The sequence below is a fragment of the Euleptes europaea genome, chromosome 6 (genome assembly GCF_029931775.1).
Source record: "Euleptes europaea isolate rEulEur1 chromosome 6, rEulEur1.hap1, whole genome shotgun sequence".
Lineage (NCBI taxonomy): Eukaryota > Metazoa > Chordata > Lepidosauria > Squamata > Sphaerodactylidae > Euleptes > Euleptes europaea.
The window spans coordinates 60,988,371-61,008,269 of record NC_079317.1 but is presented as its reverse complement, the minus strand read 5'-3'; the positions used below and the strand labels follow the sequence as shown (position 1 = coordinate 61,008,269).

Sequence of the window (19,899 nt, the reverse complement as noted above, 5' to 3'; positions counted from 1 at the left end):
ATCATGTGTACTAGGCCTTTAAGCGGCACGAGCTTGCTAGGATTCTCCAACTCCTTGGTTACTGGGGACAATGAAGAATGAATGAGTTAAACAAGAGAGCGGAGTACACATTAAACAACTGTGTGGTTCTGTCTCGCTGCATCAGGGAGATCCGAGTGAGTGTGCCCCGACAGAGAGAGTGATCGTGCGGTGTCTGAGATCCAGGGCACTTCCTTTCCCCTTCTTCTCTTCTTTAACCGTTACTCCCAACTGCTCCCTTTTAACCCTTCCCTGTTGTGGCGCTGGCGTCCGCAGCAGCGAAAGCAACAGATGGACTTAGCTGTTGGATCCCTCTGAATAGCCATCTTTTCCTGACGCACACAGACAATAGCTGGCTGGTGTGAGGAGGAAGGGGGTGAGGCAGCAAGGCTGGTGTGGGGGGAAGGGATGGGACCCCTTTGTGCCATGCGCCGTTTACCCTGGCAGCTACAAGGCCGCTTTGTTCTTTTCCTCAGGACACTTTGAACAACAACTCTCTGGGGAAAAAGCACAGTTGGCAGGAGCGAGTGTCCCGGTCATCGTCCCCACTGAAAACTGGTGAGTTCATCTATCTGCAGAGACTGATTCCTTGTCCATCATTCCTCCCTCCTCCCATCCCTTTTTGCTTGCCAGTAGTTTCTCTGACACTTGGACCTCAGCTCTACAGCTTGCTTTGGCCCGTACCTTGAGATGGACGCTGAAGTTTTATTAATTGGCTGGTGGGAAACAACCCATTGGGGAATTGACTTTTTCCTGCCTGTGCTCTTTTACCCAAGGCATCTTTTACCTAACCTCAGGCAGCATAATGGCTCTTGTTGCATCAACTGTGGCATGTGAGGCACAGTGGAATAGTAGATACAGTATTGGATTGGGCTTCAAGTCAGCAGCGAAGCTCCCTAGGTGGCCTGGGACAAGACGCTGTACTTCAGAGGGTTGCTGTGAGGATCACATGGGAGTGGGGAACTAGGTTCATCACCTTTGAGCTTCATGATAACATTTGGGCTGACATAACATCCCCTCCGTTTCCAAAGACTAGTTCCTTGTCTCTTAGCCCCCTCTTGGGCCTGCTGTTCCACCAGTTTTATGTTGTTCCAAAGGTTTTATGATAACTTTGAAATGCGAGTGGTGTTGCATAAAAATCCGAACATTAAGGAAGGAGTAGGTCAGCCACACATTTGTTGTCTGGTACCTTATGTTAATAATTATACTAAGCATTCATATAGCAATTTCAATGTCCAAGTACTTCACACACACATGAGAGGGTTATCTGTTTAAGTGTGTGATGTAATGTCCCATTAATGAGACTGCTCCTCTCAGCCTTTTACATTCATCCCTTGGGTGGTGAACTTAGAGTAACTGTTTTTGCTGCAGCTTTGAGTTAACTTCATAAACTGTTAGCAGGTACTATTTTTCTTTTATTTTCTTTGGCTCTAATATGTGCTTTCCTCTTTGCCATCCACAGGTGAACAGACCCCTCCCCATGACCATGTTTGCCTGAGTGATGAAGTCACTCACCAAAACAGCACAACTTCCACCAAAGATCGGGGCACATCAACAGAGAGCCCGTGCCGGCGTACAACAGCCACACAGATTGCACCTGCCTGTGTTGTGTCCTCCCGCCTCCATGAGAAACAGCAGACTACCAGTCGTCCCCCACCACAGAACCCTACAGTTGTGGTAGTGACGAGGGGCACAGAAGCCTACCGGGACCGCATCCGCTACCAGACAGATGTGAGATTGGAGGCTACTGAGGAGATTTACCTAACACCGGTACAAAAGAATTGTGACCCACTGGAGTCTGAGAAGCCATTTATGTCACAGTCCAGTGACAACCGCATGTCTATCAGCTCTGATATAGACACTTCCAGCTACCCACAACTGGCGGGAAAGCCCAATGCCTCGATCAGTGAGGAGGATGAGGTCCTGGACTATTTGTCTTCACCTGAAAAAAGGAATGCATCAAGGACTGTGTATGGGAGCAGCAATGGTGGCTACCGATCTTGCCATGGCCTCCAGAGGGCATCAGTGAGCTCTGACACCAGTGCCCTCTCCTATGATTCCGTAAAATACACACTAGTGGTAGATGAAGATGTGCAGCTTGAACTTGTTAGCCTGAAACAGTGCTACTCGGGTTACAGTGACGAGAGCGATTCAGCCACTGTCTATGACAACTGTGTCTCTTCGCCCTATGAATCGGCCATTGGGGAGGAGTATGAAGAGGATGCACTGAAACGCCACTCTGTCTGCCTCTCAGAGGACTCCACCCCTGAGGCAGACATCCACTTCTCCAAGAAGTTCCTCAACGTCTTCATGAGCGGCCGGTCACGCTCCTCCAGTGAGTGTGGGGTAGGGAAGGGTCCTTCTTAGTAATGGAGGGAACTGAAGGAGAGGGAAGGTCACTCTGCAAAGGGATGATAGTTTCCCCGTGGTGTAGAGCAGGACTTGACATGTTTGTGGGTCAGCAAGATGGTGCCATGAGAAACAATCTCCTGATGTCCTCAAGTATCATCAGATCTCAGGGCAATTTGAATGCATAGTGCAAAATAATAACAAATTATGTTTATGGTCTCCTGGACCCACAGTTGATGTCTTAGCTTAGAATGGAAACTGGAACAAATTCTCACCAGTTGTAACAGTGTGTGGCAATGGCTTAGTGCTTTCTTAGACTGCATCAAATCCTATTGGTTGCTGGCAATTCTTAAGAAGAGTATTTCTTCTTTTCAGCTGTATCTAGGTCCGTGTTGGCGAACCTATGGCACGGGTGCCACTTCCGGCACTCGTAGCCCTCTCTGCCGGCACGCGCGGTTCCTCCAAGCCGCTGGCCTTTCCGGCTCTGCCCTGCCCCGGATGGGGGAGGCTGTAGCCCAGGGGTGGGGAACCTCCGACATCATTGGCGGTGGCCCCCGGACTCTCCCACAGAAGCTGCCGCCATTGCCGCCACTGGAGCGTGCGTGGCTGGCCAGGTGGGTGGGAGAGCGGGGAACAGAAGCCGAGCGCCCACACTCGGCATGGCCGGCGGCTTCTCCGGCGCCCTCTGGGCCTGTGCGGGTGGAGGGGCGTGGCTGGCCGGTGGGTGCGAAGGAGGCGTCCTCTGCCCTACCCTGCTCGCCTCTCACTAGCCTGCCGCCGCCGCCACGCCCCACCGAGTGGCAAATCCAAGGCAAAACTTCCCATGCATAAATGGCCTCTTTCTTTTTCTGTCTCCCTCTGTCCTTTTCTTTCCCTACTTTTCTTTCTCTCCCTTGCTCCATTTCCTTCTCCCTTTCTCTCTCTTTTTCTTTCTTTCTCTCTCTCCCTCCCTTCCCTTTCCTTCTCCCTTCCCTTCTTTCCTTCCTTCCTTCTTTCCCTCCAGCGGCTTCTCCGGCGCCCTCTGGGTCTGTGCGGGCGGAGGGGCGTGCAGTCCTATTCCACCTTTGAAGTGCCCACAAGCCATCCTCCAAACACCTTTCCATTTGTCTTGATATGTAGAGAGAAAACACTAAGGAACTAGTTGCCAATCTCCAGGTACTAGCTGAAGATCGCCTCCTATTACAAGTGATCTCCAACCAATAGAGATCAGTTCCCCTGGGAAAAATTGCCACTTTGGCAATTGGACTCTATGGCACTGAAGTCCTTCCCCAAACCCCGCCCTCCTCAGGCGCAAAAACCTCCCACTCATGGCAAAGAGGAACTTGGCAACCCTAGCCTCTCCCTCTGGGCCCCCTCTGGGGGTGGTATTCAGGTTAAATTGCCGCATTGGCACTCGGCGATAAATAAGTGGGTTTTTGGTTGCAGTTTGGGCACTCGGTCTCTAAAAGGTTCGCCATCACTGATCTAGGTTGTTCTTGTCTTTAAGTCTATGAAGAATGGAAGATAATGGCTTCCAAAACTGATGTGTAGCACTTCTGAAAGATTCACGGATGAAGTAGTTAGTTTGGAGGCTTTTGCACCAATGTTGTGCTGAAAGCTTTGAAGAGTTTTTATTGTTCTTTACAACGATTTCCCACCTGATGGTTTCTCAGTGTTTCCTGTACCAAATGAACCAGTAGGGCCAGAGACAGATGATGCCTTTTAAGAGTGATAGGATACAGATTTGGTAGTGCACATATTTCATTTGTTCCCAATGATCCTCCGGTCTAACAGGTTTTGCATGCTTTTGAAACACTGCAAATCTGCTTGTCAGAGATGATAGTGTTTACATGGCAAATAGCCCTCCCCCATACCACCATCAACACTATGAAATAAAAGTCTGTCTCTCGCCCTCTGATCTATCCAATAAGAAGTTACTAGCTCAGTCAATACTGATATGTAGTTGCCTCACCTATACTTGTATATAAAGGGGCTGTTTAAGGAGGTACATACTGTATCGAGTTCTGGATCCTTCTGTGTGGGAAACATTTTTTCTCCATGTCTGTGGCTGATAGCTGATGTGTTCCCAGGTGCCCCCAGCGTGATGTAGTGGTTAAGAGCAGTGGTTTGGAGTGGTGGAGTCTGATCTGGAGAACCGGGTTTGATTCCCCACTCCTCCACATGAGCTGCAGAGGCTAATCTAGTGAACTGGATTTGTTTCCCCTCTCCTCCACATATGGCCAGCTGGATGATCTTGGGCAAGTCACACTCTCTCAGTCCCACCTACCTCACAGGGTGTCTGTTGTGGGGAGGGGAAGGGAAGGTGATTGTAAGCCGGTTTGAGTCTCCCTTAACTGGTAGGAAAAGTCAGCATATAAAAACCAACTCTTCTTCTTCTCTCCACATTGATAAAAGGGTGTGATGAGATGGAAGAGTGAAAAGCTATGATGGGTAGTTTTTTTTAATTCAGAGTCTGACATAAGATCATTTGTTATCCCAACTGGATATGTTGTGAAACGGTGGCTCCCATTAAACCTCCAAGGACCCAACAATAGTACAGCAGAATTTTGTCACTGACCAGGCCACATGTATCTCTCTGGCATTTCTCTTTCTGTATCCCATTGTCTCATTGCCAGCCTTACTACCCATGGGCAACCTTTAACGTTATCTTTCCCCACTAGTAAGGCCCTGTCCATCATATGACATTAAGAAACTGTGTAGTAAAGATCATTATTTGGCCCTTCTGGTTGGCAAAAATGGTTGTTTGAAGAAGGAGAAGAATTGGTTTTTATATGCTGATTTTCTCTGCCATTTTAAGGAGAATCAAACTGGCTTACAATCTCCTTCCCCTCCTCTCCCCACAACAGACACCTTGTGAGGTAGGTGGGGCTGAGAGACCTCTAAGAGAACTGTGACTGGGCCAAGGTCACCCAGCTGGCTTCATGTGTAGGAGTGGGGAAACCAACCCGGTTCACCAGATTAGAGTCCACCACTCCTGTGGAGGAGTGGGGAATCAAATCCAGTTCTCCAAATTAGAGTCCACCACTCTTAAGCATTACACAATACTGGCTATTCCATGTGACTGAGCATTTTTCTTCTTTTGCATTCGCAGGTGCTGAATCTTTTGGGCTTTTCTCTTGCATTATCAACGGAGAAGAGCAGGAGCAGACTCACCGCGCTGTCTTTAGGTGAGTGCTTGCAAAACCTTCTGCCTCAAATAGTACAGAGTTCTCCCATTCATCCAGCTTTTGGAAAGTTCCCACCCAAGTCTTTCCCTCACCACCTCAACAGGAGAGAGGCTTAAGATCTTCTCAGTGGCCTGGACTTGTGAAATCCCAGGCTGGCATATACACATTGCAAAACACACTTGGACCTGAGTTTGGAACCTTTAGAAGGCCTTTGGTGAAACAGGGATTGGGCAAATAGGCACTGTGCATTATTTTTGGTTATGAGGGTCTATAGAGCTAGCATAGACCCTTCTTTTGGGGGCTTCTGTAAATAATTATGGCTCATGCATGCAGTCCTCTCCCTCTTCCTTGAGCAGAGAAACACTAGAGGAACAGCCTGTGCAAGACCACAGCAACCATGTTTGTGGGAGGAAATATCCGCTGATTGATTCCTGCATTCTGCTCACGACAGTATCCTCTGCTTTTTTTATATAAGTAGCTCTCGGGATGTTACTTATTTCAGATGTGGAGCTATTTGCTCAGTTAAGCCCTGAAAAATAACCTCTGGTTCATGAACCTGGGGTTCTGAAATTCTAGCACAGATGTCTCTGAACAAAGAGGGCCCAGACTATTATTCTCTAATGTTGACTGCAGAATTTCTTACCAGGCCCTATTTAAATAAAAACTTTTGGGGCAGGCATATACTCGCAGAGCTTTGCTAGCGAAGCTTGCAGGCTTGCAAAGTGCTGATGATTTTCTTCACAGGTTTGTGCCTCGTCATGAAGATGAGCTGGAATTGGAGGTAGATGATCCTTTGCTGGTGGAGGTTCAGGCAGAAGATTATTGGTATGAGGCTTATAACATGAGGACAGGTGACCGGGGCATCTTCCCTGCTTACTATGCTATCGAGGTCACCAAGGATTCAGATCACATGACAGGTAGTGAGCCCTTCTACAGCCTCCTTGCACCACCACCCCGGTCCTTTGGTCCCAACTCTGTTCTGTGATATCCAAGTTTACTTATACAACTCATCTCTAGCTCATAGCTCTCTCCTAGACCCGAGCATTTCTTGAGACAAGATTGCCAGTTAAAACCAGTAAATGTGGGAGGAAAAGGGAGGTATACAAACTTCCATTTATATGAAGAAGTTGGAGATGTATACCACTTGTGTTTCCATCAACCATATTACTAGTGGCTTCGCTACATGTGTTTATTTTAAACCTTTTCCCCCTTGCAAATGCCACCTCCAGGCTTGTTAGATCAATCAGGAGAATGGTGGGGGTAGAAAAGGAGATTTTATTTTCCTCTTGCTGGAAAAGCCGTCACGCCACTGTTTTTACTGCTGCTGGAGAGAAACAATACAGGTAAGGACACTTCTCCCCAGCAAAAGTAAAGCTGGCTCAGGGATAAGGAAGCTGTTTGTAACAAGAAAATGACAGGGGAGGAAAGGGCTAAAGTTTCCCTCTGTCACCATGTCTTCCTTCTCCTGATTGGACAATGCTGGAGACTGCATTTGCCAAAGGGGAAAAAAGAATTGTTGAAGTAAAAATGTGTGGGGGAGAGAGTATAGTTGAGCCCTGGGTTAAATAATAAGGTGAGCGTTTTCTTGTTAGGACAGTGATATTGTGATATTTCTCCCTTCTCTTGGTCCTTGGCTTTCAGACTTGAGCAAGACCAGCGATTGGGTGGATCAGTTTCGGGTGAAGTTTCTTGGTTCAGTCCAGGTTCCGTATCATAAGGGCAATGACGTGCTGTGTGCAGCTATGCAGAAGGTACAGCTCTTCACCCCACACCACCCCACCATCTGGTTTTCCCACGTGACATTCCCTTTGGGTCAAGACAAGCATAATATTTTAACGCAGTAGGAAGGGTCTTAAAGCACCCTTGCCACATTTAGTGCAAATGTGCTTTTTTATTTTGTTCTGGGGAAAACTCTGCAGTTTCTCATCTGGTTCAATTTGAACTAGAAAAGAAAAATAACAGTGGAGAGTGCCTATTGACAAAAGTCAGTGACATCACGAATATAGCTTCCCTTTCCCAATCCATGGAGCGTTGTTTGACTTTACAAAATGTTAACAATTTTTTTTCACAATGTGGTGAATGAACCTAAAATTGCTTTTCGGGCCAACTGAGAGGGAAAGTATTTTCCAAGGGAAGAGCGCTGTCACTAGGAGCTCTGAAGAATTTGCGCAGCGGTCAGTATATTTGTGGCCTTCCTCCCCTACAGATTGCCACTACTCGCCGCCTCACCGTGCACTTTAACCCGCCCTCCAGCTGTGTCCTGGAGATCAGCATGCGAGGAGTCAAGATTGCAGTGAAAAGTGATGACTCCAAGGACCCCAGCAAGGTAGGCTTGAGCCGGGTGTCACTCTGCTACCAGCATAGGTCCTGCACCCCTGAAGGGCCACTCATCCATGTACTCCAAGCCTTATTACGCCTGCTAGTTCCACCTCAGAACTACTCAAAGCAAGTAAACCAACAGTTGAATATGCAGGGAAAGCGATCTACATGTGCCGGCCTGGCTAGGAGCACCACTTGATGTTACTTGCAGGGGATCCACTGTATAGGATAGCAGGGCGAAGTGGAGTCCTTGCTCTGGAATCCAGGTACAAGACAACCGCCTGTAGTATACCCATTAGAAGGGTATACTGGAAGGTTTGTCTGCTAAGCTGTTCTGATAATCTGTGAGCCCGTTGCTAAACCCTCCTGCTACTATTTTAAGCAGCGCTCTGTGGATCCGTGCAGCAAAGCTTCTATGATTAGCTTTTCTACATAAGTAGCTCACATCCAGCTTTCAAGAGGAAGGAACAAAGCTATTTAGAAAGTGCATTCCCCTATAATGGGATTGCTCTGCCAGGGTCATCCAAGGACATTACAGCCATGAAGCAGAAAGACTGGGTGGAGGGTATATCTGTTTTACTGACTCTAGGGCTGTGATTTCAAGAACACTGCTGGTATGGATTTCTTTTGCTGGAGCAAAACAATAACTTATTTCTTTTAGAACTTACATTGATGACTTTCTCACTATTTTGTACTGCTTCATGCACTAGCAAACCAAAATCAGCTTGATTCAGCATCACAAAGCCTTATATTCAACTCCACTTTATTGTGTATGATTTCACAAGAGCTTTGGAAAAAATTTCCTCAGCCCAATTCTAAACTCTTGATAGGGATGCCACCTCCAGGTTGGGAAATACCTGGAGATTTTTGGGGCGGAGCCTGAGGAGGAGGGGTTGGAAAGGGGAAGGACTTCAATGCCATAGAGTCCAATTGCCAAAGCGGCCATTTACTCCTGGTGAACTGATCTCTATTGGCTGGAGATCAATTGTACCTGGAGGTTGGCAACCCTAACTGTTGAGGACCACTGTATGGGTCGGTGGTCCAAATCTTTTATTTATTTTGAATAAATACTCTCATTCTCTCTCAGCCTAACCTAATTCACAGGGTTGTTGTTGTGCAGGTAAAATAGAGGAGCAAGTGTTGTAAGCCACTCTGAGTCCCCTGCAGGGAGAAAAGCAGGGTATAAATATCTAAATAAACAAATAAAACTGTAGCAGGCTTTGAAACTGATCACTTTGAGGATCGTGACATAGAGCTGCATAAACCAGTACCTCTATTTGCATAAAAAGAAGCAGATTTTTCCCCAGTAGCAGAGCTGATCAATGGCCATAACTATGAACTGCAGGTAATAGCAGAAACCCTGCCTTGTAAGGTGAAAGAGGGAATATTTCACTCTTTCAACAAATGGCTCTGAGTAAATTGAAGATCCATTCCATTCTAAATATGAATGCAGAGTTTTAGTAAAGGTTGCAGGTTAATTATGAGTGAATGCCAGGTTGTGAACTTGGGTGGGTGTACAGTAAAAAAAAATCACTTGGTCTAGAATTATTGTCACCTGGTCTGATATTGGTGTAGCCTTACTGTCCTCATCCTTCAGTCTCCACTGTAGCATTTCTGTATAAAGGAAGTACTGCCCGTTATGTGTAGTTCAGTGATTCTTTTGAGAGTCTTTTCAAAGTTTGATACATGGCCTAAAAGTTGTGATTTAAAAGGGAAAGACTGGTGATAGGGAAGAGGGGCTTCTTAAACTTTTTCCTCCAATAAAAATTGCCACCCAAAACTGATTTTACTTTTAATGGAGGAAACTGACAGGATTTAGAAGAATCCTCGAACTGCACATAACATGTAGTTCTGTGTCAGTGGGGTAAGGTCAGTGGGGTGAGACTCATCACCTTTCCACTGTAGGGCATTGCAGAGCAAAAAAAATGACCCTATTTCCCCTCCCCCTCCAGGTACAGAACAAGTTTAACAATGGTTTTCTCTCTTTTTTTTCAGGGAAATAAATGTAGCCACTTCTTCCAGTTGAAGAACATTTCCTTCTGTGGATACCACCCAAAGAACAACAAGTAAGTCCCAGGAGGTGGTCAAAAGCTGTGGAGTAGTTCATAACAAAGGAGGCCTCCAGCCTCCTTCCTTGTGATACTCTGTAGTGTCTTCTTGACAGAAACACTTGCAAAGCTAATATCTGAATGTGGCATTCCTTCCTTACAGTTTCAGATCAAACCACTCTTGGAAGCTTAAGGATTTCTTGGGGATGCATGTAGTTTTTGTTGGATGAAGGATGTACAATGCAGAGACTGATAGAGCAGGAGGAAAGCTCCCCATTGGTTTCCCCGTTGCACAGACTTCTATTGATTATAGTTTGGCATTTGAGGTGTAAGGAGAAAAGGAAAGCCACAGTGGTGCAGTGGTTAGGGTGTCACGAAAAGATCTTGGAGACCCAGGTTTGATTCCCCACTCTTCCATGGAAGCTCACTGGGGTGACCTTGCGCCAGTCACACACTCTCAGCTAAATCTGTTTTACAAGATGGTTGTTAGGATAAAATGGAGGAGCAGAAAACATAGTCAGCTGCCTTGGGTCCACATTGGGGGGAAAGGCTGGGTATAAGTGAAGTAAATAAATAAATGGATCCATAGGGACTTCCTACACAGGGATTTATTTAATTCTTGTCAAACTATGTATGGGAGGCAAGAGATGTCCAAAAACAATGCAGCCTACCCTGTTTGTTCATACTGCATAGCCTATTCTTGGCTCTAATGGCAATGGAGATAGGCAGAAGGCCACTGTGGACTTGTGGGGAAACAGCACAGTCTCTTACACACCTTACAAGAACCGCAGATGATATACAGGATTACTGTATAGTATTTACCCATTGTATTGTGAATCTTTACCTTTTTAAAAATGAAATGCCTTGTTGTGGACCTCCCTCCTAGTAACCGTTAGTGCTACCCTGCAAACAGACACATCCTACTTTAGCATTTACCCAGTGCTAACTATCCTTAGCAGCTTCCTCACCCTACCCCTTTTCCATGGGCTATATACTGGTAAGAAGTGTTTCTGGCATCCAGGAATTCAGTGGAGTGTTTCCATTGCTCTTTCTAACATCTTCTATCATCCTGACCCCTCAAAACATACTGTCTACATTATTGGGCTTTGGCAAAATGCAGGACGCAGCACTGACTGACAAGCTGGAGTGGATCAAAAGGTGAATTGCCCGAGAAGAATTATAGGGGCGTTTTTCTTCCTGTGCAAATTCTCCTGCTTCCTGATTTTTGCCTATGTATGCAAAAAAGGAAACGTGTAAATGACTCTTCAGAGGACTCCTGATTCCATTTCTGTCAGACCACAGATTGCAGGAAGAATGCAATAAAAAAAATCATTGAGTCTTTTGTTTGGGTGGACATCAGTTTCTTTCTCAGGTAGCCAAAAGCCACTGCTTCAGTCCAGACTCATTATTATGTTCTCTCTGTCTGTCAGGTATTTTGGGTTCATCACCAAGCACCCGGCTGACCACAGATTTGCGTGCCACGTCTTTGTGTCGGAGGAGTCTACCAAGCCACTTGCAGAGTCTGTAGGGTGAGTCACAGGCTACATTCTGGATCTAGCTATTCACAGGGATCCCTGAAGGAAAAAGAGCACTGATTGTGGATAGATACTGATGATGTCAGCACGTATACAAGAGATCAGGGGATAGCCACCCTTTTCTAGCAAGAAGAGCTGTGTTTCAAAATGAAGTATGGCCATTTGCTCTTATCAGAATTCTCATTTTGCCTTTGGCTGGCAGGGAGCCCGAGGTTTATTGGGTGTTAGATGCAATGTAATGCTGGGGAGATTAAGGTTTTGTTTGGCCCCACCTTTCTTTTCTCTGAATTAGCCTCTTCTCCAGAGATGGCATATTTTTCTTGAGCAGTTCACAACTCAGATATCAAACAAAGCAGACCAATGCCTGAATTATTTACCAGTGGTATATATTTCAGTCAGAATAATGTGTAATCCTGTAAGGTTGCTCCTGCTAGTCTGGGTGCAGCATTGGAAAGCATGCTGAATCACATCGAGAAGAGGTTCGTAGAAATTCAGGCTTAATGCTGGCTTGACGTGATGCGTGAATGCAGCTTATGAATCTGCTTCCTTGTGTTCATTTACCACCACGCACAAATAGTCTGTTTGCGTGACTGGCAAGTCACCTAAGAAGGGTATTTGCACAAAGGCATCTATGTATGTGCGAAGCGCAAGAGCAGCTTGCTCACACAAGTAGCCTCTGCAGTCTTATAGCCCACAGTGTGGATTTAAAGTATAGGCTTGGATTTAGGAATTGCATTGGCTGCAGCCAATTTCTTTGCTCACATAATCAAATTCAGAGGATGTCAAGCTTGGTAGCTGGTTGGCTATTTAAATTATCTATTTTTATTTTGTCTAGTGTGACATTACTCAAGGCCTGTAGGCTAAATGGGCAGTATCATAAAAGTATAGGCAGGGCCATTCCTAGCTTATATGCAGGAGGAAGATAGTAAGGGGAATACACTTCCCTTTAGGCACCAAGCTAAAACATTCCTTTTTACCCAGGCTTATAACTAAAGGTTTTTAATCATTAAACATTTATAGTCAGCCTTTGTCCTAAAAAGCATGTTATCAACATCATATTGGATTACTCAATCTGTTTTTATGCTGTTAAGCCTGGGCTGTTTAATGGCATCAGCTTGCTTTTTATGGTTCCTTTACTGCTTTTTTTTTTAAAGGTTGTGTTTTACTGGTTTTGTTTATAGAGTCATAGAGTTGGAAGGGGCTATACAGACCATCTAGTCCAACCCTCTGCTTATTTATTGTTTTAGTAGTAAGCCATCTCAAGCTGGTTCTCTGGACAGGAGGAATATACATTTTCTAAATAAATAAAATAAACTGGTCCTTTCTGAGATTTGTGACAAAGATGGAATTGTTGAAGCCAGAACTGAAAAAGGAATTGGCATCTCTGCAAATGTGAGGCTTGTTTATAGACTCTTGTTGCTCTGTCTAAATGGCAGGACAGTTCCTGCTCCTGACCTGCCCCATGCCTTTGTTTGCTTGGAGCAGTGAACTCTGATCTGGAGAACCAGGTGTGATTCCCCACTCCTCCACATGAGCGGCAGAGGCTAATCTGGTGAACTGGGTTGGTTTCCCCATTCCTCCACATGAAGCCAGCTGGGTGACCTTGGGCTAGTCGCACTCTCTCAGCCTCACCTGCCTCACAGGGTGTCTGTTGTGGGGAGGGGAAGGTGTTCGATTCTTCCTTAAGTGGTAGAGAAACTCAAGCATATAAAAACCAACTCTTCTTCTTTTTTCCAGGAGGGCCTTCCATCAGTTCTACAAGGAATGTGTGGAATACACGTGCCCCACAGAGGACATCTACCTAGAGTAGGGGCAGGCCAGGGCCCCCTCCTTCCTGTACAGGCCAGGGCTGCTCCCACACCGTGCATGGACAGGCTGCTTTGAGGCTGGAGGAGGAGTGGGCCCGGGGTTGGTTTCCCCTCGGTGTGCAGAGCCCCACCTCTTCCAGTGCACCTCCTTTCTTTGGGCTGGGGGATTGGGGAGGGGTGGGACGGGTGGACAAAAATGGGGTTTGTTATTTTTGAAAGCAAATACGCTGTTTTGGATTATTCTGTCGGGAAGAAAGTGCCGCCAGTGGAACCCAGGCTCTACCGTCGCAGGTCTAGGAGAGCGGGCGTGGGCACTGGATCGAGGGAGAGGCTGAGCTGGGCTTCTTACTTGCAACGCACGCACAAGGGCTCGCTCAGTGCTACCGGCAGAGAGGGCATAGCCATGGGTCTTGTCCGGGAGCTGCTGAGTGTCAGGGACTGCTCTAGCCCCAAATGCTATCTGTAACCCTTGGGGTTTGATTTGAAATCGTCAGGGGTTTTATTTGCAAGCGTCAGAGAATGTCCACTGGGAAAGACTTGATGGCTCATATGCTTGGGAAGCTGTGGGGATGGTAAACAGGCAGGGAAAGAGGGCAAAGTGAGGTGAATAAAGGGAAAGCCTTTGGTGAATTTTGCCCCGGCAAACCCCAGGACATACCTACTGGCATCCACGCAAGAATGTTATCCTGTGCCTGAGAAGGATCAGGCAGCTTTTGGAAACTCACTGGTGCCTGGCCCTCTCTTCCTCCTTTGGCAGGGGAAAAAAAGGTTGGAGCATGTAGCTAGCCAGTGAGGACCCAGCCCTCCTCTTCTGATGATGGAAAGAGCTCCTCTGCTCCAGCCCTCATACTGTCATCTCCTTTCTCCCACCGCTCTGCTCCAGCTGCCGGTTCCACATCTAGGAGGGAATCTGGATCCTGGAAGAGCCGGGAGAGCTGGCTTGTTGGTTTATCCATGTTTAGGGGCCTGGGAGGAGCTCCAGCCATAAGCACAAACAGAAACAGGAAGGGCTCGGTCCCACTGAGAAGAAGCAAAGCCAGGGAAACAGCAGGTGCGACAAGGGGCCGTTGAGAGCTGCAGAAAGGTGTGCCTTTGCCCTCCTCCACCCACCCCTCAGGAAGGGGCTCTATGCTTCTGCTGGATCTGCTCTGGTGATAACAATGATTAAACGTGATGTTTCAAGGAGCCTGTGTGGCTTTTGTGGTGTTGCCCACAAGTGCTGGGCCTCTAAGCAACTGCTCCTCCAGACCTTTTGTGGGAATTTGTGGGGAAGGGTCTGCCATGCGGGATGTCCCCTGGTGCAGCACAGGACATTCCAAAGTCAGCAACCCTCATTTTGAGGCCAAATGATGGCCCATCAGATTCAGAAAACTGTTAAATAGCCTCCATTTACATAACTGAGGGCCTAAAGAGTGCATTATGGGAAGGTTCCATTTGAGTCTAGTTGTGTGGAATGACTTTACTGTGGCGTAATGAAGCAACCCCAATTGTGTGGGTCTTTTTCTTCCCTGATGATGATGTTTCCCTAGAAGTGGGGAGATCAAGTAGGCTCCCTCCCTCCCCCACTGATGCTACATCCACGTATGTGTGGGGCAAGAGGGACTCCTGTGAGGCAGTCTGTGTGTGTCTTTATATTGTGAGCAACAGTGGGGGCATCACTCATTTAACCCGGTGTCAGAACTCTGCTTATCTGTTTCTGTAAAACATTTATAAGTCTGCCTTTCTCCCACACATTGGGACCCAAGGCAGATAATAACAAAAATTTAAAATAATAATAAAAAGGAAAATAAAACTGGAGTTAGCCACCAATTCCCAGCTGTTGGCATTCTGAATCTACCAGATGTGTCCTGCAAAAACTTGTCACGTTGCCACATTGTGTTTAAAGGCTTTCAGGGAATGGACTCCCAAGAACATCCATCAGTTGTGCTGCAAAGCCACTTGCTAATCTTCTAGCCAATTCTCAAGCCAAACACAAATCGGGCCCTGGCAGAGCTGTGGTTACCAGCTTGAGACATTCCAAAAAAGGTTCTTTGGTCTGCATTCCTCCTAAAGGTACTTGGAGGGGGCAGCTATGATGTATATTCTGCATTTTAATAATACCAGTAATTTGTCCGCCACAGAAACTCAAATAATGCCATCTATTTTGCACAGTGGGGAAATGTGCATTTATTTATGCTGCCTGCTTTAATAGAATTTGGAGTTTTAGGGTGGGCTGGGAGCAAAGAAAAGAGTAAAGTGCTGGAGGGGAAGAACATTTGGACTGTAGCCAGAAGGGTCATAGCAGGGGTGAGGCTGAGCAGAGTAATTGTGGCAGAAACAACACAGCAACAACCTCTGCCATAGCAACCCATCTGTAGCCACTAGTCCAGTTTGCTAAGGTTTGCCAAGCACCCACTGAATGCATGAAAGGAAAGCTAAGGTTCTCAGGCTGTCAACATCCGTGGCCAAGGACTGTGCTTGTAGCACAGGTGCATGGAACAGTCAGAGCTGGCACTCAGCAACCTTGTGCAATAAAGAAGGGTGTGAAAGCAAGAGAGGGATTTCTGCCTGTGGCACTTATTTCCCATCTTTATCAAATAGCTGGTGCCAGGTGGCGTTTGTAGCACCAGTTGCCAAAGCGAGTCAAAGGATGTCATCGTAATAATACTCCTCAAAATCAGGCTCATCCCGCTTGCTCTTGTGTGCCTTCTGCAGTTCTTTTGCTTCTTTACGAGAGGCCCGTGTCCGGAAGTTGGGATGTTTTGGTTTAATGCCATAATCTGCGGAAAGATGAACGAATGGAGACTGTGGGTAGTACTGGCAGATCAGAAGAAGAGAATCCCAAATGATGTGCACCCTCGAAAGACTAATAAAGGAAACTCGGATACCAATGCCCCTAGCAGGTTTATACACATGTTCAAGGGAGCCTAAGATGCAGAATGTTGGGGAATGGTTTCCTCAACCATACCTGCTTGCATGAACCAGGGATCCCAAGCTGTTTTGGTCATACCCCTTCCCCCATCCGGGTCGTGGATGCTCGCTACAGGTTTGCCAGTGAATTTGGACCACCCTCTGTCTTAGATATCCAAGCAGATGGCAACGCCGCTGTTCCTAAATGCAACAAATGCCCATCAACTGTCTACTCAGTGCCTCTTCTGTTTTCTAGCTTTCAATTTGCTTCAGTTCTACACTAACCCAAATCAGAGGCTGAATTGGATTTAGGCCCTTTTTTTCCTTGATAGCCAGCCCTTTAAAAAGAAGGCGTCTCATGACACCTTAAAGGGTAACAGATGGCTTTTGTGGGCTAAAGCCCACTTATAAGTAGATCTCTTTGCTTTGACATGCCAAATGGCTCCTTCTGAGTTTTGCTGCAATAGAGGAACACAGCCGTCCCTGTGGAATTTGGCTCTAAAACATCTGGCTACAGGGTGCTGCTATGGGAAATATCAGCAACATAATTTCTTCTAGGTTCTGCTGCAGCTGGGTTTGTGCATGCAATTGCTTCTGCTGAACTAGAGCCCGGTTGACAAACCCTCCACAGGTGGTAGGAACTGGAATGAATACATGCCATCCACTAAGCCGAAGTGCTGCTGCTGAAGCTCCAGGGGTGCAGTGAACTCCTCGGGGACAGGTTGACCAGTACTTCTGTAGAAGAGCACATAATCAGAAAGTGCTACAGCTGGTGCCCAAGGCTGGCTTTCACGTTGACTTTTGAGGTAAGAGAATGCACCCACACACACATTAATATGGTGAATTTTTTTGTTGCAGAATACAAAGGCGAATTGCCTAGAGCTGCAATTAAAATGTCTTTAATAGGTCCTCTGCAGATATTGGGCATATTTTCCAGCGCCTACATCTCTTCATTAAGGAGTGACAAATTTATTAAGAATTTCAGGGGAAAAGTCTTAATGGTGAAACCGTACAGCACTGATAATCTTCATTATAATACTTCTACATTATGACCGATTTGTGACCTTAAAAGTTATATACGCATTAATTTAACCATAAAAGTAGAACTGAAAGTATGCCTAGAAATAATAAAAACAAGAAAGGGCATGCTGGATCAGACCAAGGTCCATCCAAGTCCAGCAGTCTGTTCACACAGTGGCCAACCAGGTGCCTCTAGGAAGCCCCCAAGCAAGACGACTGCAGCAGCACCATCCTGCCTGTGTTCCACAGCACCTAAGATAATAGGCATGCTCCTCTGATCCTGGAGAGAATAGGTATGCATCATGACTATATTTTCATACTTTAAAGACGTTGGGTTAGATCCTGACTAAATTTTCTGATAATGGAAAGGGAGGTGTAATTTCTGCCAGTTCCTCCTTCCTTCCCCTAATCAGCCACTTGTGCCATTCTTGAGGGTCCCATTCCCCACGAGTAGCATTTCAGGAAGATCAGTGTGCTGCAGTGGGAAGGGAAGAGGTGGGAAAATTTAAGAAGTGCCTTCCATCAGCAAAAAACAAAACAAAAACCCTGAGTTTGGGATGCAACCTATTGTTATAAACTAAATAAATTATATTTCTCCAGTACAATCATAAGGAGACGTGTGAGCAGAAGCAGACTGCCATTAATGTAGCACTTGCTACATTTATGTAGGCATAAATCTGAATGTACACCTCACTGGTGGCACGCTGTGTTACTTTCTGTTGGACACACAGCCAAATGTGCATCCCCATCCGTACTCTAGCACCACTACTCGAATGCAACTATATTTGTACAGCTGAATTTAAAGTGTTCATCCTGAGAATCTCTCTTCCCTTGGAAATATAAATCACATATCTTTATTCCTATTTCTTTAAAATACTCGTTTAAAATCATAACCTCAAAATATGTATTGAACAGCTCTCCGAATTTTTACTGGTATTTGTTTCTGTGTTCTATGCAGAACATGTCTTCATATTTCAATACTGTTGCAGGGAGATAAAATATACTTCTCGCACTTCAGTTTTCATGGAACACTTTGCAAACGTGTAATTCCTTGATGAAGAGTGTACAGGCTTGAAATACACTGGATGACTGTGGAACCTTTTTAAAGATATCATTGCTATTGTGTTTGGCCCGGACCCATCTGTTGTCTGCAGTTTTCAGTGTTTTCTTAAGTCTTCCTTCACAAGAAGCAGCTGGGCAGTGATGAGGGGTAGTTACCATGTCGAAGAGCCCTATGAAAACCTGCACTTTCCAAGATGTGATAAATAATGAACATGCATTCTGAAGAAAGGTTCACCATAGAAAAAAATAAATTCATGCCACCCCACTAAATTTAACTTGGATCATCCTGTTTCTTACAAAGACTTCTCCCTCAGATTTGAGGTTCACTATCTTCTCCTTGCCCTGACCTGGATGGCCCAGGCTAGCCTGATCTCGTCAGATCTCAGAAGCTAAGCAGGGTCAGCCCTGGTTAGTATTTGGATGGGAGACCACCAAGGAAGGTCCAGGGTTGCTATACAGAGGAAGGCACTGGCAAAACCACTTCCGTTAGTCTCTTGCCTTGAAAACCCCATAAGGGGTCGCCATAAGTCAGCTGCGACTTGATGGCACTTTACACACACACAACTTCTTGGTGAACCTGTTTATGGTTAATGGGAGACTATGAAGTCCCCCATCCCTGGCCTAAGTTTTAATAGTTTCAGTGTGTGTGTGTTAAATGCTGTCAAGTCGCTTCCGACTCGTGGCGACCCTATGAATGAAAGTCCTCCAAAATGTCCCATCTTTGACAGCCTTGCTCAGATCTTGCAAATTGAAGGCTGTGGCTTCCTTTATTGAGTCAATCCATCTCTTGTTGGGTCTTCCTCTTTTCCTGCTGCCCTCAACCTTTCCTAGCATGACTGTCTTTTCCAGTGACTCTTGTCATCTCATGAATAGTTTCAATAGCACACAGTAATTCAGACTTCAAACAACTAAAACAAGAATCTGGACATGTGAGATGGGCTGATCCAACCAGATTCTGTGCCTCTGGAACATAATTCTAGGATGCTTATTCCACACACAAGCTTTTGCTCTGCCAGCTGCAATGGTTCTTCTGAGGGTTTCCACACAACACCGTCACTCACATGGGGCAATTTCCTACTGTTTCCTCTCCCATTCACCATTGCCCACCTCTGTGCCATCTCCTGTGGATTCGGTTTCCTTTTAAAATTATCTGTAGTAAGGCTTCACATACTTTTGTATTGACTCAGAGTCCCAGCAAACAGCAGACACAGAAGCACAACACAATCTGTGCCATTGTGAATGAAATAATTTGCAACAGCAGTGAGACCAAAATGGGGAATGATCCCCTTTGCAGAAACAGCCCTAGTGGCATGGGTTTCATTTACTAAGGGATGCCAGACTAAGAGGAGATGACCTGGTGATTGGAGATGACCAATCAGAAAAGCATGATTCCTAAAATAGAAGGCTGATATTTGAAGAGGAGGAGGGAACAGTGGGATTCGGATCAAAGGAGCCATTCTCTTCATCACCCTCATCCCTAACTGCATTTACGAGTTACAATCAGCTATGAGCACAGTCATGTACACTTTCTGTATTGGAAAATCCAACACTAGGGTGGCTTTTACCTTTGATGACTTGGCACTAGGAGCCCTGCCTCTATCAGGAGCAGCAGCAGAAGCCGGACTTCCATCCAGCCAGCAGAGCAGAATCCAGCTTGGCTCTTCTTCTTCTGACTGGCTCTCAT

At 46.1% G+C, this 19,899-nt stretch overlaps 2 protein-coding genes across 3 annotated transcripts in view; one reads left to right on the top strand and one right to left on the bottom strand.

Moving 5' to 3' along the window:
- Window positions 1–13,343, top strand: part of MAPK8IP1 (mitogen-activated protein kinase 8 interacting protein 1) — a 69,339-nt gene extending 55,996 nt beyond the window's left edge. Inside the window, exons 4-12 of one of the 2 annotated variants that reach the window (XM_056851502.1) lie at window positions 495–576; window positions 1,481–2,353; window positions 5,459–5,534; window positions 6,279–6,451; window positions 7,176–7,285; window positions 7,741–7,860; window positions 9,849–9,919; window positions 11,332–11,430; window positions 13,174–13,343. In XM_056851502.1, the coding sequence (XP_056707480.1) occupies window positions 495–576; window positions 1,481–2,353; window positions 5,459–5,534; window positions 6,279–6,451; window positions 7,176–7,285; window positions 7,741–7,860; window positions 9,849–9,919; window positions 11,332–11,430; window positions 13,174–13,246 (1,677 nt within the window). In that variant the 3' untranslated portion in view covers window positions 13,247–13,343. The remainder of the gene's footprint in view (window positions 1–494; window positions 577–1,480; window positions 2,354–5,458; window positions 5,535–6,278; window positions 6,452–7,175; window positions 7,286–7,740; window positions 7,861–9,848; window positions 9,920–11,331; window positions 11,431–13,173) is intronic. The other variant, XM_056851503.1, reaches the window with a different exon arrangement.
- Window positions 13,344–15,812: 2,469 nt separating this feature from the next.
- Window positions 15,813–19,899, bottom strand: FREY1 (Frey regulator of sperm-oocyte fusion 1). The gene is made up of 3 exons (XM_056851913.1): window positions 19,781–19,899; window positions 16,792–16,868; window positions 15,813–16,003 (listed from the first exon to the last, which is right to left on the bottom strand). The coding sequence occupies exons 1-3, from the start codon at window positions 19,897–19,899 to the stop codon at window positions 15,867–15,869; spliced, it is 333 nt and encodes a 110-aa protein (XP_056707891.1). The 3' UTR covers window positions 15,813–15,866.

Coding starts and splice junctions, on each gene's coding strand:
- FREY1 (XM_056851913.1), bottom strand. CDS start 19,899: ATGAGAGCCAGTCAGAAGAAGAAGAGCCAAGCTGGATTCTGCTCTGCT. Junction 16,869..19,780: donor CTAGTGCCAAGTCATCAAAG/GTAAAAGCCACC, acceptor GCTCTTCTACAG/AAGTACTGGTCAACCTGTCC. Junction 16,004..16,791: donor GCACTTCGGCTTAGTGGATG/GCATGTATTCAT, acceptor ATCTTTCCGCAG/ATTATGGCATTAAACCAAAA.